This window comes from Dermochelys coriacea, chromosome 1 (assembly GCF_009764565.3).
Source record: "Dermochelys coriacea isolate rDerCor1 chromosome 1, rDerCor1.pri.v4, whole genome shotgun sequence".
NCBI lineage: Eukaryota > Metazoa > Chordata > Testudines > Dermochelyidae > Dermochelys > Dermochelys coriacea.
The window spans coordinates 118918359-118943000 of NC_050068.2; the positions used below are offsets into that span (position 1 = coordinate 118918359).

A 24642-nucleotide genomic window follows, 5' to 3' on the forward strand; every position below is an offset into this window, starting at 1 on the left:
TGTAAACATGTGTTAAAACAGTACAACTGTCACCCATTGCCAGGCAGGACGGTTGCCATTACAACACCCAAACACCAGTTACAAAACAACATTTCCAAAACGAAACAAACATTGAGGAAAAGTGCAAACAGGCCAGAACCCCCCATGCTGCTGCATGTCATAGAATCATAGAATATCAGGGTTGGAAGGGACCTCAGGAGGTCATCTAGTCCAACCCCCTGCTCAAAGCAGGATCAATCCCCAACTAAATCATCCCAGCCAGGGCTTTGTCAAGCCTGACCTTAAAAACTTCTAAGGAAGGAGATTCCACCACCTCCTTAGGTAACGCATTCCAGTGTTTCACCATCCTCCTAGTGAAAAAGATTTTCCTAATATCCAACCTAAACCTCCCCAACTGCAACTTGAGACAATTACTCCTCATTCTGTCATCTGCTACCACTGAGAACAGTCTAGATTCATCCTCTTTGGAACCCCATTTCAGGTAGTTGAAAGCAGCTATCAAATCCCCCCCCTCATTCTTCTCTTCCACAGACTAAACAATCCCAGTTCCCTCAGCCTCTCCTCATAAGTCATGTGTTCCAGTTCCCTAATCATTTTTGTTGCCCTCCGCTGGAAGTTTTCCAATTTTTCCACATCCTTCTTGTAGTGTGGGGCCCAAAACTGGACACAGTACTCCAGATGAGGCCTCACCAATGTCGAATAGAAGGGAATAATCACGTCCCGCAATCTGCTGGGAATGCCCCTACTTATACAGCCCAAAATGCCATTGGCCTTCTTGGCAACAACGGCACACTATTGATTCATATCCAGCTTCTCATCCACTGTAACCCCTCAGTCCTTTTCTGCAGAACTGCTGCCTAGCCATTCAGTCCCTAGTCTGTAGCAGTGTATGGGATTCTTCCATCCTAAGTGCAGGACTCTGCACTTGTCCTTGTTGAACCTCATCAGATTTCTTTTGGCCCAATCTTCCAATTTGTCTAGGGCCCTCTGTATCCTATCCCTACCCTCCAGCATATCTACCTCTCCTCCCAGTTTAGTGTCATCTGCAAACTTGCTGAGGGTGCAATCCACACCATTCTCCAGATCATTAATGAAGATACTGAACAAAACCGGCCCGAGGACCCTTGGGGCACTCCACTTGATACCGGCTGCCAACTAGACATGGAGCCATTGATCACTACCCGTTGAGCCCGACGATCTAGCCAGCATTCTATCCACCTTATAGTCCATTCATCCAGCCCCATACTTCTTTAACTTGCTGGCAAGAATACTGTGGGAGACCGTGTCAAAAGCTTTGCTAAAGTCAAGGAACAATACATCCACTACTTTCCCCTCATCCACAGAGCCAGTTATCTCATCACAGAAGACAATTAGATTAGTCAGGAATGACTTGCCCTTGGTGAATCCATGCTGACTGTTCCTAATCACTTTCCTCTCCTCTAAGTGCTTCAGAATTGATTCCTTGAGGACCTGCTCCATGATTTTTCCAGGCACTGAGGGTGAGGCTGACTGGCCTGTAGTTCCCAGGATCTTTCTCCTTCCCATTTTTAAAGATGGGCACTACATTAGCCTTTTTCCAGTCGTCTGGGACCTCCCCTGATCACCATGAGTTTTCAAAGATAATGGCCAATGGCTCTGCAATCACATTCGCCAACTCCTTTAGCATTCTCGGATGCAGCACATCCGGCCCCATGGACTTGTGCTCGTCCAGCTTTTCTATATAGTCCCGAACCACTTTCTTCACAGAGGGCTGGTCACCTCCTCCCCCTGCTCTGTTGCTCAGTGCAGCGGTCTGGGAGCTGACCTTGTTCGTGAAGACAGAGGCAAAAAAAGCATTGAGTACATTAGCTTTTTCCATATCCTCTGTCACTAGGTTGCCTCCCTCATTCGGTAAGGGGCCCACACTTGCCTTGACTTTCTTCTTGTCCCCAGCCCCCAGTTCTTCTTTCCCTGTTTTCCATATGCTTGGCACCAGGGAGGAGGGTTCAGGTGTCCACAGGAGGGGGAGTCAGGACAGAGGGCTGCGTGGGTTTAGTTTGCCCTGCCCAGCTGCTCCTGGGGCCCAATTGCATGAGCCATTCAGATACGGAGTGTTCTAAGCTGTTTCTAGACCAAAGGGACATGACAGAGGAACCATGCCATGGTGTGAGAGAGGCAGCAGGAGCTGTTACTCTTCCATCCATGATTGAGATGAGCCGCTTAAACAGTTTTCTCTGCAGAGCTCTGTCCTCCTCCCTTAACCGTTCCTGTTCCAGGAACTGTGTAGCAAGTGCCCGCTCCCTTGCTGAAACCCTGTCCTCAAGCTGTGAAGTGAGCCTCAGCCTTTTCTCCTGCCTCTCGGCATGCCCTTTCTCTAGTCATAAGTCCCTCTGTTTCTGGTACTGAACCTGCTCATTGGCCCTCTCCCAAACTTCAACCATCAGTTCATCCCAGAAATGCTTCCTTTTGGAATGGTCCATGAAGGTATGTTGGGCCAGGCTTGTGCTGCACTGAGGGGAAGCTGGGGAGGTACAGCAGCTAGGTAAGGTCCAGGGGCCTGAAGGACAAGAAACAGGGTTATTGTCTCACATAGCTCAGTGGAGGAGCGCAGAAATAATCCTTGTGGAATTTCAAGGACATAAAGTGTTCCATTTCACAACTGAACTGCAATATATTGTGAGAGGGATGCTTCAGTCCACAGAATCTCCCTGGACACAGCCTGGTTAATCCCAGATAAAGTAGTGCAGAGATGATGGTAAGTTAAAAATTCTAAGCTCACTTTGTTTTACAAAAAATTGCATAACTGTTTGGGTTTGGGGTAGAATGGTCAGTGGTCTTGCTACAAAGCTTTCTCTATCATTTCAGGCCATGTTGCAAAGGGAGATGGTATTCCATCCTGCTGGTGGGAAATTGATAGTACATGCAGTCATATGTATAGTGACTGAACAACATATCTATGAGTGGAGTGGTGGGCTGGTCAGCTACCGAGGTGGCCCTGAAAAATACATCCTTCGCCACAGTGTGGTTACCTATGTGGAGTTCCTGCTTCAGGAAAAGTTTGCGACTATCAGCATCCAGGATTGGCTCAGAATTCATGAGGAAATCAACAGGATGCTGCATTGGCTTTCCTCCTGGCTTACCCTGTTATGGCTTCATGCAAACATCCAACCTCCACAGCCTTCCTCCACCCTGCAGCCAGCACGTTTTTGGACAAAAACTGAAACCCCAGTCATTTGTCACCTATGGGTAGCATGAATTACTTCCAACTGAAATGGACTAGATTTGGAAATGGAAAACATTTCCCCAAACACACGCACAGAGTTCTCTGTTTCCAGGCGGTTCCATAGACAGTTGAGTGTTTACATAGCAGCAAACCTAAAGACACAGTTGTGTAATGCTATTATTTTTAAGAAATAGAAATTTCCCTAGCAAAAATCTGTGCCTTCCCAGTAAAAATACTCTTTAAAGGTGTACTTTACTTCAATCCATTATTAGCAAATACATACTGCTAACCTAGGTCTCTCATAATTTTTGCATTGGTTCATAGAGTAGAAATCCCTCCCATTATGGTATCAATAAATATTAGCATGGAGCCAGAAACTTACCAGGCTCAGGGGTGGCTATGATGGGTTCCCCTCAGGGTGCTACCTGGAGCTGGGTTACCACTGACTCCCCGACCCACCAGTTTGGGCTCCTTTTACACTGTACAGCTGTGACAAGCTGCCCAGACCACATACAGGTAGGGACACACCCAGTTGCAGTTACATGCAGACGCTGTGACCAGCCCTGCATGGGAAGGCTCCAATTAGGGAACTTCCTAGCTACTCAGGCACACACTTCCACTGGAGTGTAAACCCCAAATTATACCATCTTGTGCTGCACTGGGAACTGTACAGTGTAAGCTCATGAAATTCGCCTCCTCCCTCAATGTGGAGAGGAATACGCAACAGCTTTCTGCCCTCAGTTATGATTCCCACACACTGGTTTTAAACAAAGCAAAAACAAATTTATTAACTACAAAAGATAGATTTTAAGTGATTATAAGGGATAGCAAACAGATCAAAGCAGACCACTTAGCAAATAAACAAAAACGCAATTTAAACTTAATATACTACAAGATATGAATAGAAAATTCTCACCCTAGGAGATGGTACAAGCAGGCTTCAGGTTCTTAAGGAGCAAGCTGCACTTGCTTTACAGCTTGGAATCCCTAGGTGTTCCATTCACAGGCTTAAAATCCCTTTAGTCTGGGTCCAGTACTTCCCCCAGTTCAGTCTTTGTTCCTCAAATGTTTCCAGGAGTCTCTTTGGGTAGGGAGTCAGTGAAGAACCACAGTAATGTCACTCCCCTGCCTTATACAGCTTTTGCATATGATGGGAACTTAAGTTCCCTCTAAGCTGCGCAGCAGGCTATAAAGAGCCACGCAGGCGTGCAGCCACAGGGGTCTGGGGAGAGGAAAGAAGTAGGCGGGAAGGGGAGCAAGTTGGGGGTGTGCAGGGATGCTGTGGGGAGAGACACTTCTCCCCGGGCCCTGGAGCTGCTGCCGGCGTGGAGAATCCCCTGGGGTAGCCTGCATCCAAAACTCCTCAGCCCTAGCCCCACTCCAGAGCCCTCACCCCCCTCCATACCCCAACCTCCTGCCCCAGCCCTGAGCACCCTCCACACACACTCCAAACCCCTTGATCCCACTCCTGCCACACATCACCTCCATATTGGTGCACATAATAAAATTCAATCCGCACATAGATGTAAAAAATTAGAGGGAACATTGGCGGGAACTCTTTGTTTCAAAGCTTGGTTCCCACGCCAGTCAGTGGGAAAATACTGACATCCCAAGACGGAATCCAGCACCAGGTGACCTGGTCACATATCCCTGTAGCATCACACCAGCCATTACTCAGAAGCTGTCTGTAGTATCCTCAGGAAGGCTCACCAGGTGGGAGATAAGGTTCTCCTAAGGCCTATTGTTTCTTCCTAATGGCTCATGAACCTGAATGGGCCCTTCCCAGCCAGCCATGTAGACTGAGAGCCTTTTGCCTAGTGGGCGTTGTTCATTTGTAACTACATTTTGAAATACAGATACATAGTCTATATTCATAACTTTGGATACAAAAATGATACATGCATACAAATAGGATAATCATATTCAGCAAATCATAACCTTTCCAATGACACCTCACATGACTTATTTTTAATAAAATATATTATGATTATGTCATAATCATATCATAATATCACTGTGAAGAATATGGGGTGCAGTGTCACAGCAGCTTCTGTCCCTTTTGTGTCTGCTGTAGGCTCAGCAGCGGAATATTCCTCAGTGGGCAGTCTCAAACAGCTCCTCCAAGTATGGACCCAGAATTTGCTGCTTCAAAGCCTGCTCTGGGACCAGTTTCAGCAACAGAGTCACAGCTCAGTCGGTGCCTGCTGCTGGCTCCGATCAGTCCCCATGCTGGATTCTAGGGCCATCAGGGCACCATCCTGGCTGAGAAGGTCATCATGCACTATAGTTGGCTCTGTCTGGGTGCAGTGCCCAGCAACCGGTCAAACTGCTCATAAAATGGGAGCTGCCTGAGGTATGGTTCTGGTCCCTGGTCTTCCAATACTCACTGTTGAACTGCTTAATCCACTCCCTGCACTGGGCACCGGTTTGCAAAGCTGTCAGCTCCTTCACTGTCTGCTGGTTTGCGTGATCATTCCTGGTACTTCTACTCAAGTCCACAGTTGTGCTAGCCTCAGACCAGAGATTCACCAAAATCTGGCTGTGCTCCCATAACCATGAAGCAGCACACTTTGCAAAAGGCTTGTTCTGTTCAGTCTCCATTGCAAGAAGGCTCTCTGATGGTGCATTTGCAGCTCAGCGGTTAGAAGACAATGGAAGGGTTAATGCTGACTCACTGAACTGCTGGTGTACGCCCAAGGGGGTGGTTTCTGTTTTCACCTGAGTTGATTGGAGAGTCTTGGGATGGAATGGACAAAGGAAATTGGCCCATGGGCTTGTAGAATACTTTTTGAAGACTCCCAAGACCTGATTCAAGCATCTTGAATCACTGCACATCAATAGAGCTCTGTTATCAGGGCTGTCGCTTCTCCCAGCTCCAAAGCATTCAGTGTCACACCCAGTCTTTTCTAGGAGGTTTATTTCTTTTAACAAGGGTTATCAAACAAACAGAAAATAGTTTAACCCCATTCTTTCCCCAGGCTTCAGGGCCATCCTTCCCAAGGGTCTCTGGCCCTCTAGTTCCTGGCAGCTTCCCAATCTCAACCAGCTCTGCTCTCTTTTTGGAGCAACAGATCCAGGGACCCACCTCAGGCACTAACTCCACTTCAATGTGGGCCTTTTCTCCCCAGGGCTTAACCTCTCTCAGAACTTCCATTCCAGCTGCCCACTAACAACCTCTATAGATCCAGGTGTAGCCCAGCCCTCTTTAATTAGTGGATTGGTCTCACCTGCTCTGATCCTGGGGCTCTGGGTTTAGTCTGTCAATAGGGACCAGCTGCCCTGTGGCAGGCTCGAACTCTTCATCTCAGCTTGACTCAGATTTGGTCCCTATACCCCCAAAGAGTCAATAGGTCTGAGCCTGAGCGATTTGTGTGTAAATGGAAGTGGGGTTTTGGCTGAAGCCTGAGTTTGTCTTTGCTTACATTGCAGTGTAGACATACCCTTAGAGCCAAATTCAGCCCTGTTGTAATGTTATTGAGTGGCAGAACTCCTACTGACTTTCCTTAGGGGAAACTTCTGTTGTTAGTACCCAGATGACTAGGTCCTGGGGATCTCTGTTAGGGCAGAAGGAAAGGAATCTGCCTCAGGTTATAGAACAACATTGTATCTGCTCTTCATCCAGTCCTTCATCTACAGAACTTGAATAGCCTTGGCACTGTTTGTGCCCATTCTAAATGGTGGGAATGGCCAATGGAACCAGCAGTGTTCCTGCCTCATCCTGTAGGGCACACAGCCATGCACAAACTGTACATGCTTCTGAACTAGAGCCCTTCTCCCCGGTGCAATGGAATTGCAGGAGGAGGGCAGGATTTGGGACTTACTGTGACAGACATATATTTGAAAAGAGTCTCTCTTACTGATGTAGAAATTTACTGCACTAGAAAATAAACAGGCTTGTCCTAACCTATTGTACTGGTATCCTTTGGAGGATGCTGGCCCTGCTGCTCCTGAAAGTTTATTGTGTTGTTTTCTTCGTGTGATGCATTTTATTTATTTATACAGCACCTTTGAGCCAAATAAAGTAGACAGTCGTGAAAGCTGCCTTCAGCCAAATTACCAAACATCCTGTCTGATCCAGCAGAGCAGGTAACACATTATCAGCCAGTCTCAGCATTTACAAAAGGTTACTCTGCAAACTGTACTTAAGATTGTTGTTCATTAGATATGCTGGATGTGAGTTTTGTTTTCGGTGTGCTGCTGTTGTTATTTAATATTTATGTTACAGCAGGGCCTCGAGGCTCCAGTACAGAATCTATTGATCGGGACATACAGGAGCATGAAACACAGACACTGGGAGGAATTTTAAAGCAGAAGACTGCAGCTCTATTAAGTTTTTAATTTTAATGCAGGGGGATTCCTCTCCCCCCCTCAACCAAAAACAACCAGCAACAACAAAAAAGCCCCAGGGTTTTACATTTACCAGGGTCCAGTGCAAAATTTAATGGCCTCCATACCAAACAACCAATTTTCAGGTTTGGCCCTCTTCAGCCTAACCCCTAGCACCTCTCAATCCTCTCACCCTCTCCCAATGAGGGAAGATTAGCATCCACATGAAGGGTGCCTCAGACTGTGAAGACTTCAGTTCTCCTCTGCTTTCTCCAGGCTAATAGGATCTACCAGCCATCTCCCAGGCCTCATGTTTATCTCTGAGAGTTGGCCTTTTTTGAACCTTTCACCTTCACTGGATACCAGCTGCAAGTGGCAATGAAATTACAAACTCAAGTGCAACTTTTAAGTCATTTCCTTGCTCCTTATTAACCTAAAATCAGGCCTCCAAATTGCTGCAAGGAAGGCCAAAAAAACCCAACCCCAAACAAAAATTGGACACCGTGTCAAACCTGACCCAAGGGAAAAATTCCTTCCTAATCATTTATAGGGTAGAGCAGTAGCTGCAGCAGGAAGCTGCCACTCACATACAAGAAGAGGAAGGATGCAAGACACATAATCAATTCTCTGTTCAACTCCACAGCTCAGACAATAGCAACAGGGAGATGCGGAGAAATTGCTTCTCCCCCCCCACACACACACACACACCTCACTCCCCGCTCACTTGTGTTTAGTGCAGGGGACATGGGGAGGAGGAAGCCCCAGAGCAGCCACATCTGCCCCTCCATTCTCTTTCCTCTCAGGACCGCAATCAAACATCTCCCCACTGAGACAGTGGTGGGACATTGTGCAGAGTAGGAGTGCAATAATGCAGTCAACCTAAAAGGCTCAGAGCTTGCTGGTGCCACCTCAAAAATGGCTGGGGATGGGCTAGAAGGAGTAGAACTAGGCCATCCTGTACTGATGGATTCCATTTAGCCCTGATTAGATCTTTAAAATGCCCTCCTTGCCCCCTCCAGCACAACCATCCCTGAGTGCCTGGGTTGCAAAGTACACAACCCTCAGGTGAATCTGGCCCTGCATTTAGAATTATGATTTAAGTTCCTTTTATTACATGCAATTGTTTTACATTATGGAAGCAGTACTGTGGTTTTTATAATTCTTCAGTAATGCTATCTCTGAAGAACATTAAAATATGCACTTGGCTACAGTTTTGATGGTTCATTGAACTTTTACTACCTTTTTTAATGTGTTCTCATAAAGCACCATACGCAGCGAGAAATAATGTACAAATGGTAAATTATGTAAATAAAACTGAAAACTACACAATATATCAAAATAGATGAAAAATATGTGTTTGAATGCAATTATAATTAAAATTGTTTATTGGAATCTAAGCTATGTAGTACCTGGTAAATCCAATGATATTGACTTCCAAAGAGATTGTTTTTGTAAATACTGCTAGATTATTTTGTGAAGTAATGCTTTTATTGATTTGCTTTGTATGATTCATTTTTGACTACATGAATTTATATTTCTTTTGCTAAATTATCTGCTAGACTAAATATAATTCGTGGAAGATGGCAGATGACCGAGATGGTAAAGGGACTCATTGTAATCTGGCACATATATACAGTACATAGAAAAACACACACACAAACCTGCATTTCACCTGTGTAGTGACACCATTCTTAGAATGTCAGCAGTCTGGAAATTCTAAAAGGTTGCTATTGGAAGGAGAGTGATTATAATGCTTGGAGCCATGCTACCTCATGCTGTGATCATGTGCAACATAACAAGTAATGGACATGCTGTATTTCCTGCTGGCTTTTGACAAGTTTCTAAAGAAAGTGGTGGTAATACAAGTGAAAGGACTTCTGGACAGTAGTGAATTGTTTGATAAATTTAATCCAGGAGTCAGCCACAGACATGGTCCTGAGATTGCCCTTGAAAATTATGAATGATCTGCATACCACTGTGGAAAAAGAAGCCTGTCCTTGTACTATCAGAATCCTCAGTGAGGTTTTTTATTTTGTAAATGACTGGATTCTATGGCACAGCCTAGGTGACTAGCTAGATGTGACTGAGAATGTGTTGAACTGGTTCCAGCTGCATTTGATGGAGCTACCCAGTAAGCTGGGTAAATTCTCATCAAGAGGACTTGGTTTCATATAATGGCACATTACTTCACCTCATCCCAATGAAAATTCAGCCAGGTTCCTGAGTTGGCGCTGATGCTTGGCAGTCTTTCAGTTGCCTTTTAAAGAGTAATATGAGGGATATAGTCTGTGTTGTAACTCATCTCTGCTTTGCTGAAGAAGTTTATAGCCATATCAGTATTGAGATATTCAGAAACAAAAAAGTTTGGTATACAGCTAAAGTTGTAAATAGATGGTCAAAAAGTTAATTGTTCGCTCTAACTGCAGTGACACTTCTGCTAAAAAACAAAGCCAATTTTGTTCTTACTTACATTGGTGTAAATCTGGAGTAACACCATTGAAAGTCAATGGAGATACACCAGTGTAAGTAAGAAAATAATCAGGCCCAACCCACTGAAAAACAGAAGACAGTGAATTAACTTTACAAAACTCCCATTTCTGTTACTCACCTTCCACCGCAATTTAATCAGCAGCCTAATACCTCCTGCCCCTTTAGCCCTAAATAGTTGCCTTCATTTCCCTGGTCTTTCAGTTTTTCCCATGCTGAATTGCAAGATCAGCTACAAGCACCTTCTGGCAGAGAACCCCAGGGGCACACCTTAGGCTAAGAATCCAAAGTGGGTTTAGGCTCAGACCTTCCTTTTATTTCTTCTCAGAGATCAAAGGATTTCTTACTTCACCTCAGGATGCCTCCTAACAGCAACATCCAAAACAAGCAACAACTCAAATATTGCTTAAATAAAAGGAAGTTTATTCCATGTAGGAAAATGAGAGAATCCATGGGAATAAAAAGTCTGAGATTACCACAAATACTGATATTCCCCCAAATCTCATTGGAGAGGTCCAGGCACAGATGAAGTTTAGGTAAATGGAAAAGATCTTAAAAGATGTACAGATTTATTATACCTCGATAGTCTGTAGTACTAGAAAACTTTTAACAAACTTTTAACATGTTGTGAATTTCACAGGTAATCATGTGCATCATCTGAGAAAGGTATGATATATAAAGTACACAGGATCTGAGCTAGACATGCTGAATAATTAAGTTGTCCAGGGGTTCTGGACAACGTGTAAGGTGCACTGGGTATGTGACACAGCTGCTAATCTTCAGATCATAATAGTCCATCGTGCTCCTGAGATACTGTATCTGCAAGAAGCCTACAGAACATTCTGAAGATTTCACTTCAGAACATAATCATTTTTAAATGATCTGTAATGCTGTAAAGGGGCAAAAGGCACTTGTGTACAAATTGCAAACCCAGACTAAACAGGAAACTTCAACCCTTCCTTGATTTGGAGAGATTCCATAATAAAAAAGCATTCAAAAAATTTCAAACCAGCCAAAACATGATATTATTGGCCTGGATCTTAAAAACAAAACAGCAAATTTACATAAAATCTAACAAGAAATTTCATCTTCCAACTCTCTGACAACATACAAATTTGTAAACTGATTACAATGTTTGCAGTTTTGTGGCATCGGATTTCAAAATTATAGTTATAATAGGAAGTCAGGCACATTTTTCACGGTGGAGAGGTGAGTGCTTCTTCACAGGGTGTGCATGTAGACAATGTAGACATATACATACATATTTCCTTAAACATTCCCTTACTCTTAATATCTCAAAGAAATCTAAATATGGCTGTATTTCTGGATTTATGAATATGGACTTTTCTACTTAAATGAATTGGGGACAATATCACAACTTAGAAAAATATGTTTTAATTCAGTCTTACGATCCCTCCAATGACATAGGTGAAATCTCTATGAATTAGACCTAGCTATAAATCTTAATATTTAATTATTTTAAATACTGCTTCAATTGAAATTCTAACTCCCAACACTCTGAAACTTGAGGAAAGTTCAGATCCAGATGCAAATCTAAATTTTACAGGTTGGGCCTCGCTCTATAAATAGTGCCAGGTTCTGATACCCTTACTTCTGTGGGGTAGCACCATGCTCTACAAGTAATCCCATTGACTTCAGAAGGGTTATTCATTGAGTAACCTACAATTACTGCTTGAAAGAGTACTATATTAGAGCGCACTAGGGTACCTGTAGTACACACCAACAGGTCTGTACAGACTAATTAATGAGCAACAGGTTAGTATGCTTTAGAAATCACAGCCCCATAATGCACATTATCCAACGGAATAGACAAGCCCTTTGGCTCAGTGCATCGTGGCAGAACCTGAAAAGGTGGAGATTATTACTTAAATAATGCATTTCTCATGTTAATACTTTCATTGCTAATCATAACTCTGCAGAATAACTTGGTAATCATAACTCTGGAGCAGTGTATATGCCTTTACAAGCTAGCGAGCAATTTACCAGTTTTACAATTAACTTCTATATAAGTAGAATATAATTGCATTGCATTATCTTACTTTGCTTTTGCAGGCTGTCATGACACTTCAAACAAACAAATTATACATGCAAATTATATACACATGGTAGTGTGTGATGGGAGAAAAGTTTTAATGACACGAGTTTGGGATGATCTTGCAAGTGACAAAGGTGATAAATCCAAACATCTGCCATCACTTGCTATCATATATTTTGTTTCATAGAATCATAGAAATCTAGGGCTGGGAGGGACCTCAAGAAGTCATATAGTACAGTGTTTCTCACCGACTGGTCCGTGGACCAGCGCTGGTCCCTGAGATCGCCCTGATACAGTTTAGGAAGGCAGCAAGCTGGTCCCTGGTATCAAAAAGGTTGAGAAACACTGATTTCTAGTCCATCTGCCTGCACTGACACAGGCTTCAGTATAGCTAGACCAATTCTGACTGTTGTCTGTCTAACCTGATCATTAAAATCTCCAACCATGAGGATTCCATACACACTAAGACAATCTGGGGGTCTCAATGGACACAGGAGGTATTTTAGCTGTGATGGATTGGGAGGTATTAGAATTTAAAACTGTCATTAGTCCAGTCCTGCAATCTTGGAAAAGGGATCATTGTAAATCTGGGGTGAAATTCCACAATGAGGGGGACAAAAAAAACCATTTTGAACTAAGATGTTCTTTTTTTCTTTTTCATTTTGTTGTTATTATGGAAAAGCAATAGACTCTCCTCTGCATAGTTAAGATTGCAACCAGTTCCCAATATAGAGCATTTTCCCTTACCTATATCTTTGAAAATTGCTAGATTTACTCAAAAAGCAAAGGCTCTGCTAAATTTGAAGAAAATGTGTGAAATATTTGTCAGAGATAATTAAAAATTACCCACATGTCAAATTTTACTTCTGTCTAACCTTACTGAGGCCTTGGCTACACTTGAAAGTTAGAGTGCATTAAATCAGCCCTGGGTGCCCTAACTCCTGAGGTGTCCACACTGGCAAGACACTTAGAGCACCTGGACTCTGCAGCTGGAGCGCTCCTGGTAATCCACCTCCATGAGAACCATACAGTTTGCTGCGCCCCAGCTGAAATACCCGGGTGTCAGTGTGGACAACACGTTGCATTACTGCACTGTGATTGGCCTCCGGAAATGTCCTATAATCTCTTTAAGTCAAGTGGCCACTCTGGTCATTGCTTTGAACTTGGTTGCTGGCATGCGGATATCCCCTTTCAAAGCTCCGTTCTGACAGCTGGCTGCTTCTCTGCTCCAGGACACAAAGCAACCGTTACTGTGGAATGCTGCCGCTGTTGCTGAGGCAGGCATTTGTGTGTGTGTGAGAGAGAGGAAGAGAGGCAGGGTTGGGGGCTGATACCAGGGTTTCCCCCTTCCCCCTGCCACTGTCTGAATTTACAAGACAGCATGCTGACACACTCTCTGCCCCCCAAAACACACTGTCTCTCCCCACACATACACAACACCCCCCATCACACTCCACACCCCCCATCTGAAAAGCACGCTGCAGCCACTTGCACACTGCGATAGCTACCACAATGCACTGCTCTCTGTGGCGTTGCAAGAGCTGCTAATGTGGCCATGCCACTGCGCTTGCAGCTGACAGTGTGAACACACAGCAGCATTTTCCCTGCTGCAGTCTCCGAGGGCTGGTTTAACTCCTGGCAATCTACATCTGGAAGTATAGCCATGCCCTTAGTCTCCCATTAGCTTAAAACCAGATTAAAGATTAAAAACTTCTTGTTATACTTCCAAACTATAATTAAATCTCCTGGAATATGTATGCAACCAGCTGCATATCAAGGAAACAGGTGAAACAAATTTCCAAATTGCAACATTTCATTATTAAGAAATTAAGCACAGAGATTAATTGGCGGAGGGGACTCAGTGTTGGTTCTGTTGGTTTCCATAGCAGTTATGGATCCAGTACCACTCCTAAAAAGAAAAGGAGTACTTGTGGCACCTTAGAGACTAACAAATTTATTAGAGCATAAGCTTTCATGAGCTACAGCTCACTTCATCGGATGCATTGGCTGCTACTCTGAGTACCACTCCTGTTATTGTCAGTGGTAGCTTTATGACTCATCCTATCCTCCTGACGTAAACACTTTAAATCTACGTCTTCACTGAGCTACATAAAGGAAAAAAAGGGAAAAAAATTTAAACTTGGGAAATTCCTGTGACACTGGCAGACCAAATGCCACCTCATGCCAAGGCCCTTGGGCCTCACTGAACCCTGACAAACGCATAGCTTAAACCAGCCTGGCTCACCTCTCTGTTAAAATAGGGGTTAAGCTTATAAGAATTTGTTTAGTGTTTAGACTTTATGAAATGCTTTTAGGATGCTGCATGTATTAATCTTACTTATAACATCTGTACCCCATGGCATAAGGTTATTTTAAGTGTTGGCATTGTAACCATCTGTAATTATTAAGTCATCAAACAAGAAAGGAGCATTAATTAACACAGACATGCTGCTCTTCCTACAGAAGGTGTTAGGACCTACCCACCATGAAGGCCCATTGAGACCAAATGAGCCATTGTGAAACATCAAAGAATAAAGATGGTGATTGCTCCCCCCAATGCCCATGAAGCAGAGATCTGCAGGTGGACTCATCCCATCAGCTTGAACTCTGAGAAAAAGGAATAAAAATCCCAGACAAGAAGGAACTGTGTCCCTGTGTTGTTTGAACTCTGAAGGGTGAAGGTTCTTAAACATAAGCAAGAGATCCCAAGCTGTTTTGCCTTGTTTAGCCCTAGAGGACTTATAGAACTTGCACATTACAGCAGCTTGTATTACCTTTTGGACCTAAGACCATAACTCATTCGTGTGTGTCTGTATGTTTACCTGGTTTAACTTGGTAAATAACTCTCATTTCTTTTCTTAGTTACTAAGTCTTTAATTAGTTTATTATAGGATTGGCTACAAGCAATGTCTTTAATATAGGATCTGAGGTGCAATTGACCTAAGTGACTGGTCCTTTGGGACTGGGAATAACATGAATGTTGTTGTGATTTTTGGTGTAAGGGACCATCTGTCACAAAGGCAGGCTTGCCTGGGTGGCGTGATAGATCGGAGTGCCCAAGAGAACTGTCTGTGACTCCATGTTAAGGCTGTTACAGTGCTTGAAGAGCTCACTCTTGATATCTGGTTGGTGAAATCTAAGTATAGAACTCACAACCAGTTTGGGGCTTATGCCGTAGTTTGTAACAGTCTGCTCTGAGGTTGGTACTCATGCTTGTGAGCCACTCCAGACAGCTTGACAATTTCCCAAACTCAAAAAACTTCCTTTTTCAAAAAATAATTAAGATTGCTAAGTGACCGTAATATAGATACCTATCAGCATTTACAATACCAAGTATTTAAAAAGAAATGCAATGAGTGGTTAAGAATATCATAAATCCCATATGTCAGATTTCTTTCTTTCTTTCTTTGTTTTCCCTGCAAACAAGCATATTAAAAGATCATGAGGGCAGAGTTCTTACTGAAGGTGATGATATTAGGGCTGTCAAGCGATTAAAAAAATTAATTGCTATTAATCACACTGTTAACAATAATAGAATACTATTTATTTAAATATTTTTGGATGTTTTCTATATTTTCAAATATTTTGATGCTTCAACCACCATTCCAGGGGACATGCGTCCATGCTGATGACAGGTTCTGCTCAATAACAATCCAAAACAGTACGGACCAACGCATGTTCATTTTCATTATCTGAGTCAGATGCCACCAGGAGAAGGTTGATTTTCTTTTTTGGTGGTTTGGGTTCTGTAGTTTCCGCATCGGAGTGTTGCTCTTTTAAGACTTCTGAAAGCATGCTCCACACCTCTTCCCTCTCAGATTTTGGAAGGCACTTCAGATTCTTAAACCTTGAGTTGAGTGCTGTAGCTATCTTTAGAAATCTGATATTGGTACCTTGTTTGCGTTTTGTCAAATCCACAGTGAAAGTGTTCTTAAAATAAACAACATGTGCTGGATCATCATCCGAGACTGCTATAACATGAAATATATGCAGAATGCAGGTAAAAGAGCAGGGGACACACTATTCTCCCCCAAGGAGTCCAGTCACAAATTTAATTAACACATTATTTTTTAATGAGCGTCATCAACATGGAAGCATGTCCTCTGAAATGGTGGCCGAAGCATGCAGAGGCATACGAATGTTTAGTGTGTCTGGCACGTAAAAACCTTGCAATGCCAGCTACAAAAGTGACATGCAAATGCCTGTTCTCACTTTCTGGTGACATTGTAAATAAGAAGAGGACAGCATTAGCTCCTGTAAATGTAAGCAAACTTGTTTGTCTTAGCAATTGGCTGAACAAAAAGTAGGACTGAGTCGACTTGTAGGCGCTGAAGTGTACATTGTTTTGTTTTTGAGTGCAGTTATGTGACAAAAAAATCTACATTTGTAAGTTGCACTTTCATGACAAAGAGATTGCACTACAGTACTTGTATGAAGTGAATTGAAAAATACTATTACTTTTGTTTATCATTTTTACAGTGCAAATATTTCTAATCAAAAATATATCCTTTGATTTCAGTTACAACAGAGAATACAATATATATGATAATGTAGAAAAACATCCAAAATGTTTAATAAATTTAAATTGGTATTCTATTGTTTAACCATGCGATTAAAATTGCAATTAATTGCAATTTTTTTAATCATGATTAATTTTTTTATTTAATTGCGTGAGTTAACTGTGATTAATTGACAGCCCAAGATGATATCAAATATGGATGGAGAGATTATTGTGCCAATCTGTGTGCCTCATCAGAGCCACATAGGGTATGTCTACGCTGCAATAAGACACCTGTGGCTGGGCTGTGTCTGCTAACTCAGGCTCAGTCTCTGGGGGTATAAAATTGCAGTGTAGATGTTTGTGTTTAGGTTGGGGCCTGGTCTCTGGGACCCTCTTCCCTTTATAAAAATGAAGCCTGGGAAAGCACCCAGGGGTAGATAACACTCTTGCAGAATTGCTAAAATTGATCAGTGATCATGGTATGGATTTCATGTGGGAAATTTGCAAGTGTATGGATGATTAGAAATTGGCCAGACAGCTGGACGAAGGGAATCTTTTTGCTCTTACCAAAGATAAGAGATATAATAGAGTACAGTAACTATCATACCATTTCTCTGATATTGCACACAAGTCAAGTGTTGTTCAACATAATTCAGATTGCATAAAGCAAATGATAAAAGTATAATTAAGGTTAAGATTTTGTCATGCTTATTTTTAGTAAACATCATGGACAGGTCACGGGCAATAAACAAAAATTCACGGAAGCCTGTGATCTGCACCCACTGCTGCTGCAGCTGTGGGGTCCCCCCATCGCCCATGGTGGCTGGGAGCTGCAGGGGTCCGCACCATGGCTTGGAACTCCAGGACCAGTGGCTGGGAACTGTGGGGGCCCCCCACCGCCTGTGGCAGTTGGGAGCTCTGTGGTCCTCCCCACCATCCACTATGGCTAGGAGCACCAGCATGGCCCTGCCGCCCACAGCAGCTGGGAGCTCAGGTTCCCCCTCCCCTGCCCATGGCAGCTGGGAGCTGCAGGGAGCTGCCAGCCCCACTGCCTCAGGGCTGAAGTGGAAAAATGTCATGGAGGTCTCTGGAAGTCATAGAATCTGTTATTTCTATGACATAATCTTAGCCATAAGCATAACTACCACCATAACAAGCTGGTTTTGATGAGACAGACATGATCAAATCATGAATATCTGGCATATTATTTAAAAATGCAGGGAGTACAGTCACCCATTGATTATGTGCTTCATTGACTACTCCAAAGCATTTGATACCATCTGACATGACTGTCTCTGGAGGATACAAGCAGACATGGGGATTCCAAAGCATCTAATTGAACCCACTGCAAACCTCTAGTGTCAACCAGGGTGCAAGCAGTAGTGGGCAACAGAGCATGGTTTTCCACTGGGCAGGGTCTGAGATGAGGGTGCACTCTGTCCCCATGTCTTTTCAACATGGGGACAGAATTTATTATGAGATGAGCCCGAGTTTTGTTAAAGTGGAAGGAATGGGGGGGGATGTTGGTGAACACCTCTTAACTGACCTCAGATATGTTGAAACTAATGCTGCTGAAAAGAAGGAAAATTGAAGCCTTTGAGATGTGGTGCTTGCGTCTTTCCTGGACGGAAAAGAAGATGGATGCTTACGTTAGAAATATTATTGGAGAGAAGCGACCTCTGCTCTTAGAAATCCACAGGCACAAACTAATGTACTTTGGTCACATCAGGCATAGAAATGGAAATAACTTCACAAAAGTTACCATGGAAAGAATGGTGGGGAGTTATCAAAGTAGGGGATGGCCAGCGAGCAACTGATAGATGTTGTGCAGTAGTTTACTGGGAAGTCAGCTACTGAGTGTGCAAAGTGAGCAATGGATCAAGAAGGTTTCTAAAAATTCTGCTATGATTTCACCAGTATTCAGACATGGATAAATGGAGTTTATTTACTTTAAAGAAGCTATTTGGATACTAAAATCAAGATAATAAAAATGATACATGAAGAGAAACAACAATCCAGCAATCCATGGATCTGAGTAATGGTATTGTGTTGTGATGAAATACGCATTTCTTTATACTTGAAAGAAATTATCTTTATTATTTGCTAATTATGGCCCTGATACTGAAAACACTTACGCACATGTTTTACTTTACTACCATCATGAGTCTTCTTCAGATGATATCTCCAATCCAGAGATTGTCAGCCACCGCTATCCATCTTTTGCAGTCATGATGGACCATCATGAGTAGCCCCATTTATTTTAGTGTGACTACTCAAGTTAGTAAAGTTAAGCATATGTATAAGTGCTTGTGGCTCAGTGCCTGTGTGGGCAGTGTAAGATTTAGGATGGTCTTAACTGTTCATTTTCTTGCTGTGAAGCGCTTGGGTTGTGTAAAGTATGTGATATTTGTTATCAGTTAGCAATCTTGAACTATTTTTAAGGAAGGTTGAAACAGATGAGTTACAGTCACATATTGTGGGTCCTGAGATAAGACCAAAGACCAATTCCGGACTTGCAGCTCTGTCCACAGGTGCCACAGGTGAAAACAGTTGCAGATGAATTGTGCACTGCTTTTAGTTTTGTGCCTCGCACGTCTCTCCTTGATTGCAGCAGTCTGTGAGATATCAAAGTCTTTATCTCCAATGTGGCAGAGCTGCCGCCATCAGATCTTGTCATGCTCTAAGAACTCCCAGGTGTTAGGGTGAATATCGCAAGATTGGAGGTTGGCCTTAACAGTGTCTTAGTAACATTTTCTTGATCTGACCCCCAAACAAGTTCCAGTCTGCAGTTCTCCATAGAAAATGGCCTTTGATATTCTATTGTCAGACATACGGACCACATGACTGCACCATCTCTTCTGTGCTTTCCCTATAAAAGCTTCAATGCCTGTGATGTTGCAGCTCCCAGGGACCGCTGTGTTAGGAACCGTATCTTGCCATTCAACTCTCATTATCTGCCATAGACATCGTAGGTGGAATAGGTCCAAGTGTTTTATATGGCATTGATAAGTAGTCCATGTATCGCAGCCATAAAGAAGTGTGGTGATGACCATGGTGCAATAAACATCTATTTTTGTTTGCAATCTGACAGCATATTCATTCCCGGGATGATGCTGAAGTTTTCCAAAGACATTGCTGATTGCACCAATGTGTCATAATGTCATCATCAATTATTGTGTCTTGTGAAACAACACTGCCTGAGTAGCAAAATTTGCCAATGACCTTGAGTGGGATATCATCAATGGACGCAACTGGAGTAGTGGCAGTACTTTCCAGTCGAGGCTGGACCATGACTTCTGTTTTTGTTTAGGCTGATCGTTAAGCCAAAACCTTTTGCTGCACATACAAAGCAGTCCCCAAGCAACTGAATATCCCTGAAATTGTGAGCCAATAGCACAGTCATCAGTGAACAGTAATTCACAAATGATTGTCTTCATAACTTTTGTCTTCATACACAGGCAATGCAAATTCAAGATACCTCCATCCATATGGTACTGCATACAAATGCCACAATCAATATCTCTGAATGCATTTATTAGAACAGCTGCAAACATGATGCTGAATAATGTCAGAGCAAGAACACAGCCTTCTTTTGCTCCATTTGTGACAATGAAAGGAGCTGAGAGGCAGCCTTGGTCAAGGACACAAATCTGCATTCCTGCATGAAAAGATTTAATAAGGTTGATGAACCTAATAAGGCAACCAAACTAGTCCACAGGCCATCTCTATTCAGAGTCAAAGGCCTTAGTAAGATCAACAAAAATTATGTATGGGTCTTGATTCTGCTCCCAACATTTCTCCTGAACTTTCCGGAGTGCAAAGATCTTGTCTGAAATACCATGCCCAGGGGAGAGGCCACCTTGGCTTTCAGGCAGTATCTTCTCTGCAAATTGATCAATTAGCTGGTTTAGGTGAGTATTTTTCCTGCAGTAGCAAGGAGCGAGATGCCACAATGGTTATTGCAAGAGGCCTGATTGCCTTTCCTTTTGCACAGGTGAATGATACTCTTTAAATTCCTGTGGCACAGCCTCCTGTTCCCAAAACTTTAGGTAGAGGCCAGTGGGCTTCCTAATCAGCTCATGGCCCCACAATTGAAGATCTCAGTGGGAATAGCATCTGGACCCGCTGCTGTGCCATGTGACATTTGCTTGACAGCTCTAAGCAGCACACAACAACTATGTTAAAAGAACATTATTAAGGTTGCCAAGTCCAGCACTCAAGAGATTGAAAATGCCAGAATTCAGGTTGATTTTGTAATCTAATTCAGCCCACTTGTGTTTATGTATTATGATGCAATCTTTAGTGACAAGATCACATACTATTTTTTCTATATGACCCCTGCCGCATTCAGTAGCCAGGATGGACAGCACTCACTTAATGAGCAGCTGTTTGATATTTGTTTTATTCTTATCGTTCAGTGTGTGGGCTGATGCCTCATTTACTGCACATTATTCAAATCCTGTTCTGAAGATTGAATTTTTAATTTTCTCACGGGCTTTCACAAACATTAATTTATTTTCACATCACCTCTGTGATATGACAGGGTATTATTATCCCCATTATACAGATACAAGACTGAGGCACAAAGAGATCAAGGTCTAAAGTATCCTCTAATTTAGGATGCCCAATTTGAGATACCTATGATATGATTTCTCAGACTATGTAGTCTTATGCAGCACTTTATATGTTCAAAGCACTGCTCTCATTGAGTTCACCAGGAGCTGTGAGTGCTCAGCACTTCTGAATGTTAGACCCCTGGGTCTCAAGTAAGGCACCCAGAAAATGAGGAACACACATTTAGTGATCATCTGTGAAAAATTTGGTTTAAGTGACTTGCCCAGCATTATACAGGGATTCTGTGGCAGAGGCAGGGATAGAATCCAGTTCTCCAGGCAGCAGTCACCTTACCCACAAGACCATTCTTTCTCTTCTGCAAGCTGCTGCCTCATTCATGACAACCTTCCAGATTCTGCAACATAATGAAGCAGGGGGTCCATAAACAAATAGTCTCCTTTACTACACAATCCTGACTCATACCCAGAGCATGTCCAACCTATGCACTAAATGAGGCTGGGATTCTGTGGAAAAAATAGTATGTGATTATGAAAAAACAGTAGCATAATGCATAAGCCCAAGGGGGCCAAATTAAAGTTGCACAGGCAACCTTAATTCTGGCATTTCTTAACTTTTGAGTGCTTTGAGTGCTTTTATATATATACATATATAAAAATAATGATACTTGTCTGCAGCTGCTTAGAAATTTGGAACATTAGAAGTAGTCCTGGCAAATATGGATTAGTGGGCAGATGAGACAGTCAAATATTAAAAATGAATATTCTATAACACATGGTTGCAGAAATTACGGAAATGTATCACATTTTCAGCACTGCTGCATGAACATTTCATAAAACATCTTTCATTCTAACCTGAGAAAGAATTTGCTGGTGTCCAAATATGATCTGAAAGTTTTCATCTGACCTCTTCACTTTCTTCCTTATTTATTTATTTTCATTTGCTTGCTCTGTTTAGTACCTGTGTCTGTTTTGAAGATCAAAACTGCACTAATTTGGGAAGCAGTTTATATCAGCCATAAAAACAAATTTTATTATTTTTTTCTTTGAATTATTAACTTCTGAAGAACGAGAACAGTCTTAAATGCTATTGTTTCCACGGGGAGCAATCTGGAAATACAAAATGCATATTTCCATTTTAAGTATGTTTTCTTTGCAAAAAATGTTTGCAAATCAGGTTTGAAATAAAGGATAAAATAACTTGAAAAGGTTTTGCACTTCAAAAATAGTAAAATATATTCTTATTCTTATTTGTAGACCACGCAATGCAGATCACTTTATGCAAGAAGCTAAACGGAAGAAGCATAAAGCAGATGCAATGGTGAGAACATTTTCTTTCCAGTTATGTTGTTCTGTATTATTTGTGTAATGGAACTTCTTCATCAGTGTAACACAGCTAGGGTAATTATAAAATCTATTATCAGGATGACTGGGCTTGTTAAATTAAGAAGTGTTTATACAATCAAGTATTCATAGCCCAATAAAATATGACTTAAACAAATAACAACTTACAGGGATCAACTCTTGAATAAATGAAAAATTCCATTTATTTCTTTGCTTTAATGAGTAGCTATAGTAATAGACCCAGATTTTGAAAGGTATTTCAGAGTTGTGACTTTCAGTGTTGCATCACCTAGCTGATTTAGGAACCTAAATCTCATTTTCAAAGGGATTTAGGCACTTAGGAGCCTAAAACCCACTGACTGTCAATAGTACCTAAATACCTTTTGAAAATGAGATTTAGGCTCCTAAATCAGTTGGGCATTGCAATGCTGAGCTCCACAGCACACAAATATCTTTTAAAATCTGAGCGGTAGTGACTCTATGAGATTTCCAAAATGTCTTTTTTTTTCTGGAGAGCAAGCTGGCTAGCCACTGGCTTGATATACCATAACTGTGCTCAATGGATCAGTCCAAAGCCCATAGAAGCCAAAGGAAAGACTCCCACTGATCTCAAAGGACTCTGGACAAAGCCTCACTGCTCCAAGGCCAAAAGACTCCTGTTTTTGTTACAGATACTTCCTGCCAAAATAATATCAACACACAGATAATCATTTCTCTATCGGGCCTCTGTGTAACTCCTGACACAACTGACCATGGCAATGACAAATTCCTGACCCAGGCTTTGGTTGCTCTAATGGGGCAGCCAAGGTTTCCCTATAACAAAGTGGTGACTGAGGCTGTATGTGGAACTGAGGCACTCCTCCCCTTCCCGAGGTGTGCCACAGAGAACAGGGGAAGGGACATGCTGGGGCTGGGACAGAGCACGCAGCGCTCTGACAGATCTTTAGCTAGCACAGCAATCCCTTCGGCTGCTCTGAGGGGGACATGTTGCCTCTGCTGCCCAGGATCAGGGGAGCAGAAATGTGACTTGGAGTCCACTTGCCTCAGCTGTGCTGAACCTAAAATGCCCAGAGAAGTAGGAGCAGGCCTCTAATGTAGGATCCCAAGAAAATAGTACGTCAGGCAAAGTTGTGCTCTGGACCAGAGTTTATTAGTACGCTTTTCCATGGTTTATTCAGATTTATATTATTTTAAAGTGATTCAAGTCAGAAAATCTTGAGGAGAACTGTAAATGGTGCATTTCTTTAAGAAAAATGGAGAAATTATTGACTATACTAAGGAGCTTTTTAGCTCGAGAAAAAGGATGTTCCAGTGGTTAAGGCACTAACCTTTGACTAACCTGGGACTTTGGAGGTGCTGGTTCAACTCCTGGCTCCATCACAAGTTTCTTGAATGACCTTGGGAAAGTCACTTTGTTTCTCTGTGCTTCAGTTCCCCAGCTCAGTTCAGTTCAGCTGTGCAATGGGGATAATAGCATTTCCCTACCTCACAGGGATGTCATGAAGGTCAGAATATTAAAAAGATTGTGAAGTGCTCAGATACTACAGCAGTGGGGCCATATAAGTACCTAAGAGAGATTGGAGCCAATGTACCATTCCAAAGCCTAATACCTTACAAAGGAATAAGATCAACTAGTCTTTCACTTTGTGCAATAGATTTCAACTAGATGAGTTGAATATACTAATGGCTTTATACAACCTTTTTTCCACCTGGATTCTGATGGAAGAGAAGAGGGGTCAGAGCAGAGAGGTAGATATAGGATTCACCCATGTCAAGGTGGTAGCTGAAATCATGGGAGCCAACAGAGGGTGTCTAGAGAGAAAGAAGGGGGGGGACTGAAGACACAAACTCCAAAGAATAACAACAGAGAAGAGGAATTGGGCATTTGAGGAGCCACTGAAGGAGAGTCTGCAGGAGCAGTCACATAAAGAGGAGGAAAATGTGGAAAGCACAATCACACAAGCCAAAAGAGGGCAGAAAGTCAGGAGGAGAGAGAGATTGACTGTGCTGAAGGCAGCAGGTAGATAAAGAGTAATGAGAATACAGATGAACCCTTTAGTAGGAGAAAGTCAATAGTGACCTGGATCGGGCAAAAGAGAGGGTAGAAGCCAGACCGGAGTATATGTAGGAAAAAGTCAGTGAGGAGGAAGCTAAA

General features: G+C 42.5%; 1 protein-coding gene across 1 annotated transcript in view; it reads left to right on the forward strand.

Annotated features, from left to right (window-relative positions):
• Positions 1–24642, forward strand: part of AFF3 (AF4/FMR2 family member 3) — a 446656-nt gene that overhangs the window by 403785 nt on the left and 18229 nt on the right. Inside the window, 1 exon segment of the mRNA XM_038411042.2 lies at positions 22401–22464. Coding sequence (XP_038266970.1) covers positions 22401–22464 — 64 coding nt within the window.